The sequence below is a fragment of the Tachyglossus aculeatus genome, chromosome 26, assembly GCF_015852505.1.
Source record: "Tachyglossus aculeatus isolate mTacAcu1 chromosome 26, mTacAcu1.pri, whole genome shotgun sequence".
NCBI classification, from domain to species: Eukaryota; Metazoa; Chordata; class Mammalia; order Monotremata; family Tachyglossidae; genus Tachyglossus; species Tachyglossus aculeatus.
Genome location: NC_052091.1, coordinates 6,685,623 through 6,698,151, shown reverse-complemented (window position 1 = coordinate 6,698,151; position 12,529 = coordinate 6,685,623). Strand labels below are relative to the sequence as shown.

Genomic DNA, 12,529 nt, shown 5'->3' with positions numbered 1-12,529 from the left:
CTTGGCCTAAGATGAGAAGGTTTGGAGGGGTCAGTTTGAAGTTTACAGAATAGGGAAACAAGCAAAAATTGAATTATTGTTCCCCAAATCCCCCAGCACCAGGACAGGGGGTCCCATGAAGCTTGGCAGTGTTAGTCAAACCAAAGAAAGGAAAGACTTTTTCATCCAGCTGGTGGTGAGCAAATGGCTGGCATTCCTCCTGGAAACATCCACAAGTTCTAGAGGGGCTGTGGACAAGCACCCCCGTGGGTTAAGGGAAGGATAGTCGAGGATGTCCCACCCCTAACTGGGGGACGAGGCCTGCAGGCGTCCTGGGACCCTTGCCCGCTGGAGACAGAACTCTGGGCTGGCTAGGCCGTGGGCCTGACCCCAAAATGACCTTGCTGATGGGTTTGTGCTTTGTGCTTTGTTCCAACCGGGCGCTGTCCAACATCTTTGACGAGAATATCACTGGGACCGTGACGAACTGTGACTGTGACAGTGACAGACATTGGGAGCCGCCCCGGACCTCGGGCCTCTGACACCCAACCCTGCCGGGAATGGCTTGGAGCCGGCCCAGGAAGGTTGAGCTGGCTGGGCCGGAGTGGGTAAATTACAATGGGGGTGTCCTGTGTTAATTTGGTGGTGGGGGGGGGGGGTCCCCCATTCCTCTTCCTAGAGTGGAGGGGAAAGACCAAGGAGGGACTTCTTTCTTAATCCCCACCCCCTGGATCGATTCTGGCTCTGCCCAGAGCACAGGCCTTCAGTTCTGGGGTTAGTGGTGATGATGATGGTCAATTGATAGCATTGTTTAATTGACTTGATAATGATGACGATGTTGATGATGATGATGGAGACGATAATGAAGCCGGGAGGAGAGGTTTGGAAAGAGATTAGCAGAAAGGATGGTGGCGATGTGGGGTCGGGAGGCAGAGTGGGTAACACAGGGTGGGAGATGGAGGCTGCCTTGGGACCACCCATAGATCCAAATGTGACTTGCCCTCCACCCCCTACACCATGTCCCTGCTGTGGTGAAACAGCAGCACCCAGGCTAGGAATGTTGGGGTTCTTGGGAGAAGGAATGAGCCCCCACAGCTCTGTTTGAGCACCCCCCACCCAACCTCCACCTCAGCTTAGATCCCAAAACCTCCCAGCCTGAGCCCTTGAGAATCACATCCCAGCCTGAGTCCGGATCCCTCCAAGTCCCTCGACCACCGGTCTCCATGGTGGCTGCAGGCCGGGTGGGGTGGGCTCTGGGGGTGGATGAAGCAGATATTTGGGAGGGGAGGGGACTAGAGTCTGGCTAGACCCGACTCCTTCAGGGGAGAGGGATGGGGTGGAGAATATTTGAGGGTTCCTATTTGAGCCAAGGGAGGGATAGTCGGGGATGGCAGTGTTTGGAGAAATGGTCCATCCCTAACTGGATGGTGTCCAGGATGCGACTCTCTCCAGGGGCCTGCAAGGATCCTTATACCCCTGCCCATTGTACACTGAACGCTGGACTGGCTTGGAAGCTCCCTAATGCATAGAGCATGAGCCTGGGAGTCAGAAGGTCCTGGGTTCTAATCCCTGCTCCCCCACTTGTCTGCTGGGTGGCCTTGGGCAAGTCACATTGCTTCTCTGTGCCTTGGTTCCTCAGCTGTAAAATGGGGATTAAGACTGTGAGTCCCATGCGGGACAGGGACTGAATCCAACCTGATTCACTTGTATCCACCCTAACGCTTAGTACAGGGTCTGGCACAGAGTAAGTGCTTAACAAATACCGCAATTATTATCATTATTATGGACCCAAGCCCCGGGGACCAGCTCAGAAGTGAGAAAGGATCGAGGAGGGAGGCTGAGACCAACACAATGCTCTAAAATGGCTTGACTGGAGTGAGGGGAGGGGAAGATGGCTGGCGGGGGTGGAGGGGAGAGGGGTCGACGAGGAGAGGAGCTGCAGTCCCTAGCCCCTCCCACAAACCCCTCAACCTTGCAACCCAGGTAAAACCACCTCCTGCCCCCCACCACCTGCCACACCTCCAGTAAGTGAGATCTAGGGTTTAGGAATCAGAGGACTTGGGTTCTAATCCTGGCTCTACCCCTTGTCTGCTGCATGACCTTAGGCAAGTCACTTCACTTCTCTGTGCCTCAGTTACCTCGTCCGTAAAATGGGGATTAAGACTGTGGGCCTCACGTGGGACAACCTGATTACCTTGTATCTACCCCAGTGCTTAGAGAACTGCTTAGTACATAGTAAGCACTTAACAAATATTATTATTGAATGGCCAGAGGAGAAGGGGTCTCAGGATGAGCCATCAAGATGTTGGGTCCATTGAGGCTTGCTCCAAGGCTGTCAAATCTTGGTTTTCAACCCAGGGCACCCAACCCAGTCTTGGCCCGAGCACTCCCGGGTGGGGGTCTCTGAAGCCCAGGCCACTCCCAGCCCTATCCCCCTTGCTTCCCCCGACCCCCCGCCCCCGCCCTCACATTGGAAAGCTGCCAAATGGGTTGGGTCCCAAGGGCCCCAGGGGTTTGGAGGACCAGGCCCAGGGAGCAGAGAGGAGGATGTCAGGTGGTTAGTCAGGGCCTGAGAAGGGGTCTCTGAGCTCCCCTGCCCACACTTCCAGGGACACAGGGGCTGGGGGTCAGCACCCAGTCGCTTCTCCACTGCCGGGGTCAATCCGGGCTCACGAGGGATGAAAGGAGATGGTGGCTGGCAGCCACCTGGTTTAATTCCCATCCCCCATTCCCAGACCCCCGCCGGGGTCAGTCTCTGCCGATCGTGTCCGAAATCCACTTCAAGTAGCGGGGGACGCGGGTGTAGACGCCGGGCCGGTTGGGCTGGCCACAGGGGAAATCCCCCCATGAGATGATGCCCTGGAGTCGCCCATTACAGACCAGAGGACCACCCGAGTCTCCCTGCAGAGAGAGGGAGAAGATCACATAGTGAGGAGACAGCCCTCACACCAAATCAATCAGTCATTAGCATTTATTGAGCACTTACTGTATGCTGAACCCTCATTCATTTCATCGTATTTATTAAGCGCAGAGCACTGTACTACGCACTTGGGAGAGTACAAATACAATTAACAGACACATTTCCTGCTCATAACAAGCTTACAGTCTAGAGGGGGAATTAGATTAGATTCCTCCCCCTCCCCTCCCGCTATATAAGCCCCACTTAGACACTTCCCCTGAGGGACAGGGACCGTGTCTAATTCCTTCCTGTGCATTCCCACCCAACACTTAGTACTATGGCTCTGCACACAGAAGCAGCATAGCATAGTGGATAGAGCTTGGGCCTGGGACTCAGAAAGTCGTGGGTTCTAATCCCAGCTCTGGCACTTATATGCTGTGTGACCTTGGGCAAGTCACTTCACTTCTCTGGGCCTCAGTTGCCTCATCTGTAGAATGGGGATTTGAGGTTAAGAACCCCATGTGGGACAGGGACTGTGTCCAACCCAATTTGCTTGTATCCACCCTAGCATTTAGTACAGTGCCTGGCACAGAGTAAGCACTTAACAAATACCATTACTATCATTTTTACTACTTGCTTGATAAATACTAATACTACTACTTCCCAATCACCCATACAAACACACACTTCTCAATTACATAAACCAGCCAGAGGCAGGGGGGCAGCCAAGTGGTAACATGAGAGGATGGGGGCTGAGGGGAGAGCATGTCTCGGAAGGACTATAGACTCAGTTTCCCCACTCAAACCTAACTTCCAATCCTATCCCTAAATCTCCACATTCACTGTAATCCCAACCCCTGCCCGAACCCTAGGTTAGATTCTTACATTATTACATTCTTATATTATGAGGCCCCTGCAGGACAGAGGCTATTTCTAATTCTCACCTGCATATTCTCTCCCAGCATCTACTACAGTGCTCTGCACTGGGAAGCAGTGTGGCTTAGTGGAAAGAGCCCAAGCCCAGGAGCCAGAGGACCTGGGTTCTAATTCCAACTCTGCCACTTGCTCGCTGTGCAACCTTGGGCAAGTCACCTTACTTTTCTGAGCCTCAATTTTCTCAGCTGTAAAATGGGGATTCAATACTTGTTCTCCCTCTTACTTAGACCATGAGTCTCATGTGGGACAGGGACCTAATTAACTTGTACCCACTCCAGGGCTCAGAACAGTGCCTGACACATAGTAAGCACTTAACAAGTACTATTAGAAAAGAAAATCTAACCTGGAGTCCATCCCCAACAACCAACACCTCAACTCCACCCCCAAATCTAACTTCCAAAATCCTCACCCTAAACCTAATTAGTAACGTTAGTCTTAACTCTAACCTGATCCACAAAGTCTAATCCCAAATGAAACCTCAATGCCAACTCTAACCTCTACTCCAATTCCCTCTCCAACCCCCAATCCCAACCTCGACTGGGACCTTGAAAACTTTATTCTGCTTTTCTTTACCCTAAACCTCAACCTGACCCTAACCTCAATTGGCAACCTACCTAACCCTAAACCCTAAACCTAACCCTATCCTGACCCCTGACCCCCCCCCCCTCCTACTTAAGCATTTAGAATTAGGTAAAATGAAGTGCAGTGGGGTCCCCAGGCTTCTCCCTTGCCCCTTCTCCAGTCCCGTCAGTGATCCCAGCTACTTCGCCCCCTCCAAGGGGCTGCCAGGAGAAGGCTCTCTTACCTCACAAGAATCCTTGCCACCCTCCTGAGTGCCCGCACAGAGCATGTTGGGGGTGACCCTGCCCGGGTAGACCTGGTGGCACTCCACGTCAGAGCGCAGCTGGATGTCTGCACATTGCAGGCTGTTTGGGTAGTTAACTGCGGGGTTGGGGGAATGAGGAAAGGGGAGGGTCATGTTGTCTCCACAGCTTCCTTCTCAGGCCCACCCACCCCCTCGGGGAAGGGGCCTCCTCCATACCCACCCCCCCTCGCCAACCCACACCCTCCACTTCCCACCCCTTGGAGCTCCTACACCCCAAAATCTCATTCTAACTCCTCCCAGGACCTGGGGCCCAGGAGGGAAAGGGCAGAGTCAGTAGAGCTGGGGGCTGTGGGCTGGTATTGGGGAGGGAACTGAGTGGGAAGTTGGGGGGTCTGGATGAGGGGAGGCATGGTGGGATGGGGGCTTAGCAGAGCAGAGGGAACTGGGCTGGGAAGACTGGGTGGGGAGGGAATCTCAGAGGAGAGGAAAAAGTGGAAAGAACATGGGCTTGGGAGTCAGAGGATGTGGGTTCTAATCCCAGCTCTGCCACTTTCATTCATTCATTCATTCAATCATATTTCTTGAGCGCTTACTGTGTGCAGAGCACTGTACTAAGCGCTTGGGAAGTGCACTTGTCTGCTGTGTGACGTTGGGCAAGCAGCTTAACTTCTCTGTGCCTCAGTTACCTCATCAGTAAAATGGGGATTAAGACTGTGAGCCCCACGTGTGACAACTTGATTACCTTCTATCTATCCTAGCGCTTAGAACAGTGCTTGGCACATAGTAAGCACTTAACAAACACCATTATTATTATTATTATTAATAATAATAAATGTGAGCATTGGGGAACTCAGGGCTGGAAGGACATCTGGATAGGAAGTGGGGTGAGGGGGAGAGGGCTTGGGAGGAGTGTGTGGTGCGGGGGGGTTGGACATAGTGGAGAGCCCCGGTAGGTGTCTGGGCAAGGAGGCAGAAAGCGAAGCAGCATGGCATACTGGTGTCTGGGCCTGGGAGTCAGAAAGTCATGGGTTCTAATCCCGCTGCTAATTGTCTGCTGTGTGACCTTGGGCAAGTCACTTCCCCTCTCTGGGCCTCAGTCCCCTCAACTATATAATGGGGATTGAGACTGTGAGCCCTACATGGGACAGGGACTCTGTCCAGCCCAATTTGTTTGTCTCCACCCCAGCGCTTAGTACAGTGCCTGGCACATAGTAAGCACTCAACAAAATACTATTATATATATGCAGGTCTGGGGAAGGAGGTGTATGAGTGGGAAGGGGGCGTGGGTGCAGGGAGGGCTTGCAGGGAGGGTCTGGGCAATGAGGTGGAAGTCCGGATGGGGAGGGGGGTCTGGAAAAGGAAGAAGTCTGGGAGTGGGGTGGGATGGGCAGAGAGGGGTTCTGGACAGGATGGGGGTCTGGACAAGAGGTCTGGAGTTTAGGCGGGGAGGCGGAGGAAGGGAGTATGAGGATGGGGAGGTCTGGGTGAGGAGTGGGCCTAGGCAGGGAAGTGGGGGGGAGGGAGGGGTCCATGCGCACCCTCAGGACTGGTGGTGCTGCCCCAGCCCGAGACGAGGCAGGGGGTCCCGGGGGGCAGGCCGTTGTCGGTGGCCAGGGCCAGCGGGCGGATGGTGTTGGAGAATTTGATAGGCCTGCTGAGGCGCAGTAACATGATGTCGTGGTCGTGGTTGTGATGGGTAGGGCTGCTCTGGTAGGAGGGATGCGGCACGGAGCGCTGGACCCAGCGGCTCTGTTGACCGGGCTCCTGCTCCCCCGTCAGGTTGTGTTTGCCCAGGAGAACCGTGTAGTTCCTGGGGGAGAAAGAGGAGAGGGGGGTAAGGCTAGACCCTCCCGCCCCTTCCCTCCAACTCTTCAGCCGGGGAATGCCACCCCCCCGCCCCCCGACTCACACTGGTCAGGGCCCCCCATTATCTCGTCCTCAACCTGGGCTGTGATCTCTCCTCCCAGACAAGGCTTAGCCCTCCCTGGAGGCCCTCCAAATCCCTGCTGCCTCCTTCTCCCCCTGACCACGGCCCCCCGGTTCTAGTCCTCCTTAGACTTGCCCCTTCCCCGGATCAGGGTCATCCCATGCTCCCCCTTACCACGCTCACAGGACACCCCCCTCCTCCCCATGACCACGCTCCCCAGACCTGGCCCTCTCATATCTGCATTGCCCTGACTTGTTCCCTTTGCTCTTCCCCCCTTTCCCTGCCCTACAGCCCTTATTAATTAATTATGGCATTTATTAAGTGCTTACTATGTGCCAAGCACTGTTCTATGCGCTGGGGTAGATACAAGGTAATCAGGTTGTCCCATGTGGGGCTCACAGTCTTAATCCCCATTTTACAGATGAGTTAACTGAGGCACAGAGAAGGGAAGTAGCTTGCCCAAGGTCTGCTGTGTGATCTTAAGCAAGTCACTTCACTTCTCTGGGCCTCAGTTCCCTCATCTGTAAAATGGGGGATTCAGAGTGTGAGCCCTATGCAGAACAGGGACTTTGTCCAACCTAATGACCTTGTATCTACCCCAGCGCTTAGAACAGTGCTTGGCACACAGTAAGCGCTCAACAAGTACCATAATAATAATTATTATTATTATCACATAGCAGAGAAGTAGTGGAGATGGGATATGTGTCATTTTATTTATTTATCCTGATGTCTATTTGTATTGTTGTCTGTCTCACCCCCCCCCCCCCCGCCCCCAACTCTAGAGCTCGTTTTGGGCAGGGATTTTTCTCTCCTTATTGCTGTATTATATTTTCCCAAGTGCTTAGTACAGTGCTCTGCACTCAGTACAGTACAGTACAGTGCTCTGCACTCAGTAAGCGCTCAATAAATACGATTGAATGGATGAATGAATAAATTACTCTTCCGCTCCCCGGCCCCAGCTCGTCCCCTACTTCCCCGACAGAGTCGCCCGGACTGCCCTCTTCTCCCCCTGGACGTGCCTCCCTCCTCGAACCCCACAGACATGACTCTCCCCCCTCCAAAGCCTTATCGAAGGCACATCTCCTCCAAGAGGCCCTCCCTGCCTAAGCTCTCCTTTCTTCCTCTCCCACCCACTCCCTTCTGCGTCACCCTGACTTGCTCCCTTTATTCATCCCACCTCCCAGCCCCACAGCACTTATGTCCATATCTGTCATTTATTTATTTACATTAATACCTGTCTCTCCCTCTAGGCTGTCAGCTCCTTGGGGCCCGGGAATGTTATGCTGCTCTGTTGTCCTCTACCAACTCTTTAGTACAGTACTCTGAGCACAGTAAGCGCTCAATAAATATGTTTGACTGGCGATTTGTTAAGCGCTTACTTTGTGTCAAGCACTATTCTAAGCAAGGACCACATGCCCTTCGGACCACTCCCGGGGCTTTCTCCTTCCTCCCCCTGGCCCCTGCCTTCCTTGGGCTCTAGACTGTAAACCCGTTGTGGGCAGGGATTGTCTCTCTTCATTGCTGTATTGTAATAATAATAATAATATGGTATTTGTTAAGCGCTTACTATGTGCCAAGCACTGTTCTAAGCACTGGGATAGATACAAGGTAATCAGGTTGTCCCATGCGGGACTCACAGTCTTAATCCCCATTTTACAGATGAGGGAACTGAGTCACAGAGAAGTGAAGTGGCTGGCCCAAAGTCACACAGCTGACAAGTGGCGGAGCTGGCATTAGAACACGGGCTTTGGAGTCAGAGGTCATGGGTTCAAATCACGGCTCCGCCAATTACCAGCTGTGTGACTTTGGGCAAGTCACTTCACTCCTCTGTGCCTCAGTTACCTCATCTGTACAATGGGGATTAAGACTGGGAGTCCCCCGTGGGACAACCTGATCACCCTGTAACCTCCCCAGCGCTTAGAACAGTGCTTTGCACATAGTAAGCGCTTAACAAATGCCATCATTAACCCACAACCTCTGACTCCCAAGCCCGGGCTCTTTCCTCTAAGCCACTATGCTTCTCTATTGTATTGTACTTTCCAAGCGCTTAGTACAATGGTCTTCACGCACTATGGGCTCAATAAATACGACTGAATGAGTGACTGAATGGGGCTGGCCCCTTCCCCAGTCCCCTGTCGCAGTCCCTGGCCACTCCCTTCGAGGGACCCCCCGCCCCCCGGCCTCCCCTTCCAGCCCCTGGGGTCGACCCTTAGTCCAGTGCTCTGCACACAGTAAGCGCTCAATAAATACAATTGAATGAATGAATCTCCCTCCCTTGGCCACGATGCCCCGTATTCAGGTCCTACCAAGGATCGCCCTTTTGGCTAGGCCTCTCCCGCCCCCCGGGGTCCCCCGGCGCCCCGCACGTACTTGCGGTAGCAGTGGGCAGCGGTCAGCACCCAGAGGCGGTGGATGACCGTGGCCCCGCAGCGCAGAGTGCCCCCCTCCATCAGCGCTGCCTGCCAAGGCTGTGAGTGGGGGGCGCACGTGTAGCCCCCCGGCAGGGACTGGCCGCCCGCCACGGACCCGTTGAGGATTTTCGGGAACTCCTGGCTGGCGGCTGCGGGGAGAGGCAGGTGGGAGGTGAGGGGGGCTGGGAGGGGGACCGGGAGTCCCCCGCGCGCCCCCAGACCTGGCCCTCCAAGACTGGTGCTGAACTAGACTTTCCAAGCGCTTAGTCCAGTGCTCTACACACAGTAAGCACTCAATCAATACGATTGCATGAATGGGTTGTCTCTATTGCTCAATTGGACTTTCCAAGCGCTTAGTACAGTGCTCTGTACACAGTAAGCGCTCAATCAATACAATTAAATGAGTGCATTGTATCTATTGCTGAATTGGACTTTCCAAGCGCTTAGTACAGTGCTCTGCACACAGTTAGCACCCAATAAATACGATTGAATAAATGGATTGTCTCTATTGCTCAACTGGACTTTCCAAGCGCTTAGTACAGTGCTCTGCACACAGTAAGCACTCAATCAATACGATTAAATGAATGCACTGTCTCTATTGCTGAATTGGACTTTTCAAGCACTTAGTCCAGTGCTCTTCACATAGTAAGCACCCAATAAATACGATTGAATGAATTGTGTCTCTATTGCTCAAATGGACTTTCCAAGCGCTTAGTCCAGTGCTCTGCACACAGTAAGTGCTCAATCAATATGATTAAATGAATGCATTGTCTCTATTGCTGAACTGGATTTTCCAAGTGCTTAGGAAAGTGCTCTGCACATAGTAAGCACCAAATAAATACGATTGAATGAATTGTCTCTATTGCTGAACTGGACTTTCCAAGCGCTTAGTACAGTGCTCTGCACACAGTAAGCGCTCAATCCATACGACTGAATGAATGGATTGTCTCTGTTGCTCAATTGGACTTTCCAAGTGCTTAGTACAATGCTCTGCACACTCTAAGTGCTCAATCACTACGATTAAATGAATGCATTGTCTCTATTGCTGAATTGGACTTTCCAAGTGCTTAGTACAGTGCTCTGCACACAGTAAGTGCCCAATAAATACGATTGAATGAAGTGTCTCTGTTGCTCAAATGGACTTTCCAAGCGCTTAGTCCAGTGCTCTGCACACAGTAAGCACTCAATCAATACGATTGAATGCACGGATTGTCTCTATTGCTCAATTGGACTTTCCAAGCACTTAGTACAGTGCTCTGCACACTCTAAGTGCTCAATCAATATGATTGAATGAATTGTCTCTACTGCTGAACTGGACTTTCCAAGCGCTTAGTACAGTGCTCTGCACATAGTAAGCACTCAATTCATTCATTCATTCATTCACTCATATTTATTTAGCACTTACTGTGTGCAGAGCACTGCACTAAGCAATAAATACAACTGAATGAATACATTGTCTCTATTGCTGAACTGGCCTTTCCAAGTGCTTAGTCCAGTGCTCCGCACACTCTAAGCGCTCAATCAATACGATTGAATGAATAGATTGTCTCTATCGCTGAACTGGCCTTTCCAAGCGCTTAGTCCAGTGCTCCGCGCACAGTAAGCGCTCAATCAATACGATTGAATGAATGAATTGTCTCTATTGCTGAGCTGGCCTTTCCAAGCGCTTAGTGTAGTGCTCCGCACACTCTAAGCGCTCAATCAATACGACTGAATGAATTAAGTGTCTCTATTGCTGAACTGGCCTTTCCAAGTGCTTAGTCCAGTGCTCCGCACACTCTGAGCACTCAATCAATACGATTGAATGAATGAATTGTCTCTATTGTTGAACCGGCCTTTCCAAGTGCTTAGTCCAGTGCTCCGCACACTCTAAGCACTCAATCAATACGATTGAATGAATGGATTGTCTCTATTGCTAAACTGGCCTTTCCAAGCGCTTAGTCCAGTGCTCCACACACTCTAAGCACTCAATCAATACGACTGAATAAATGGATTGTCTCTATTGCTGAACTGGCCTTTCCAAGCGCTTAGTCCAGTGCTCTGCACACAGTAAGCGCTCAATCAATATGATTGAATGAATGGATTGTCTCTATTGCTGAACTGGCCTTTCCAAGCGCTTAGTCCAGTGCTCCGCCCACTCTAAGCGCTCAATCAATACGATTGAATGAATGGATTGTCTCTATTGCTGAACTGGCCTTTCCAAGCAATTAGTCCAGTGCTCCGCACACTCTAAAGCACTCAATCAATACGATTGAATGAATGGATTGTCTCTATTGCCGAACCGGCCTTTCCAAGCGCTTAGTCCAGTGCTCCGCACACTCTAAGCGCTCAATCAATACGATTGAATGGATTGTCTCTATCCAATTCAGAACTGGACTTTCCAAGCGCTTAGTCCAGTGCTCCGCACACAGTAAGCGCTCAATCAATACGATTGAATGAATGGATTGTCTCTGTTGCTGAACTGGCCTTTCCAAGCGCTTAGTCCAGTGCTCTGCACACAGTAAGCGCACAATCAATACAGTAGAAGGAAGGAAGGAAGGCCCCTCGAGGTGGTCTGACTTGGGAACGGGGAGCGGGGGCCCGGGATCCCCCCTCACCCCGGGGTCTTGGGCCCCGCCTTCCGTCCCTCCCCGCACCCCGGGGTGGGGGGGTCCACCCGACAGGGACCCATTGTACGGAGATGCCTCCCCGCCCCCCAATTCTTACCCGCGGAGGCTGCCAGGGTCAGTGCCAGGGCCAGCCACATGCCAGCTGTGGGAGGGCCGGGCAGGGAGCGGGCACAGCTCTCCACCCCCGGGATCCGACCGTCCAGGTACTGCAAGGGCAGAAGCGAGGGACCCTTTGGACCCCCCCAGGCCCCGCCTCCCACCCCCCTCCCCGGGATAATAATAATAATAATAATGGCATTTATTAAGCGCTTACTATGTGCAAAGCACTGTTCCAAGCGCTGGGGAGGTTACAAGCCCACGGGGGGCTCACAGGCTTCATCCCCATTTTACGGATGAGGGAACTGAGGCACAGAGAATGATGATGATGATGATGATGGCATTTATTAAGCGCTTACTATGTGCAAAGCACTGTTCTAAGCGCTGGGGAGTTTACAAGGTGATCAGGTTGTCCCATGGGGGGGCTCACAGTCTTAATCCCCATTTTACAGATGAGGGAACTGAGGCCCAGAGAAGTGAAGTGACTTGCCCAAAGTCACCCAGCTGACAACTGGCGGAGCCGGGATTGGAACCCATGGCCTCTGACTCCAGGGGCCGTGCTCTTTCCACTGAGCCACGCTGATTCTCTATAATAGTAATACTAATAATAATAATGGTATTTTGTTAAGCGCTTACTGTGTGCCAGGCATTGTACTAAGCGCTGGGGTGGATAATGATAATAATGATGGCATTTGTTAATGATAATCCTGGTATTTGTTAAGCGCTTACTATGTGCCAGGCACTGTACTAGGCGCGGGGGTGGATAATGACAATAATGATGGCATTTGTTAATGATAATCCTGGTATTTGTTAAGCGCTTACTATGTGCCAGGCACTGTACTAAGC

At 52.2% G+C, this 12,529-nt stretch overlaps 1 protein-coding gene across 2 annotated transcripts; it reads right to left on the bottom strand.

Annotated features, from left to right (window-relative positions):
* Window positions 1-2,727: 2,727 nt before the first annotated feature.
* On the bottom strand, window positions 2,728-11,724 carry LOC119946078 (kallikrein-13-like). 2 transcript variants are annotated; one of them, XM_038767470.1, is made up of 5 exons: window positions 11,685-11,724; window positions 8,938-9,127; window positions 6,179-6,450; window positions 4,620-4,756; window positions 2,728-2,880 (listed from the first exon to the last, which is right to left on the bottom strand). In XM_038767470.1, exons 1-5 carry the CDS (start codon window positions 11,722-11,724, stop codon window positions 2,728-2,730), a joined length of 792 nt encoding a protein of 263 aa, XP_038623398.1. The 2 variants fall into 2 exon arrangements, with proteins under 2 accessions (XP_038623398.1, XP_038623399.1); XM_038767471.1 differs by lacking the exons at window positions 6,179-6,450; window positions 8,938-9,127.
* Between the last annotated feature and the right edge of the window lie 805 nt (window positions 11,725-12,529).

Bases quoted from the DNA above. Each gene is read 5' to 3' on its own strand.
- LOC119946078 (XM_038767470.1), bottom strand. From the start codon at position 11,724: ATGTGGCTGGCCCTGGCACTGACCCTGGCAGCCTCCGCGG. The intron at 9,128-11,684 runs GTAAGAATTGGG...CTCTCCCCGCAG, and splicing joins GACCCTGGCAGCCTCCGCGG to CCGCCAGCCAGGAGTTCCCG. The intron at 4,757-6,178 runs GTGCGCATGGAC...CCAACCCCGCAG, and splicing joins CAGCACCACCAGTCCTGAGG to TTAACTACCCAAACAGCCTG.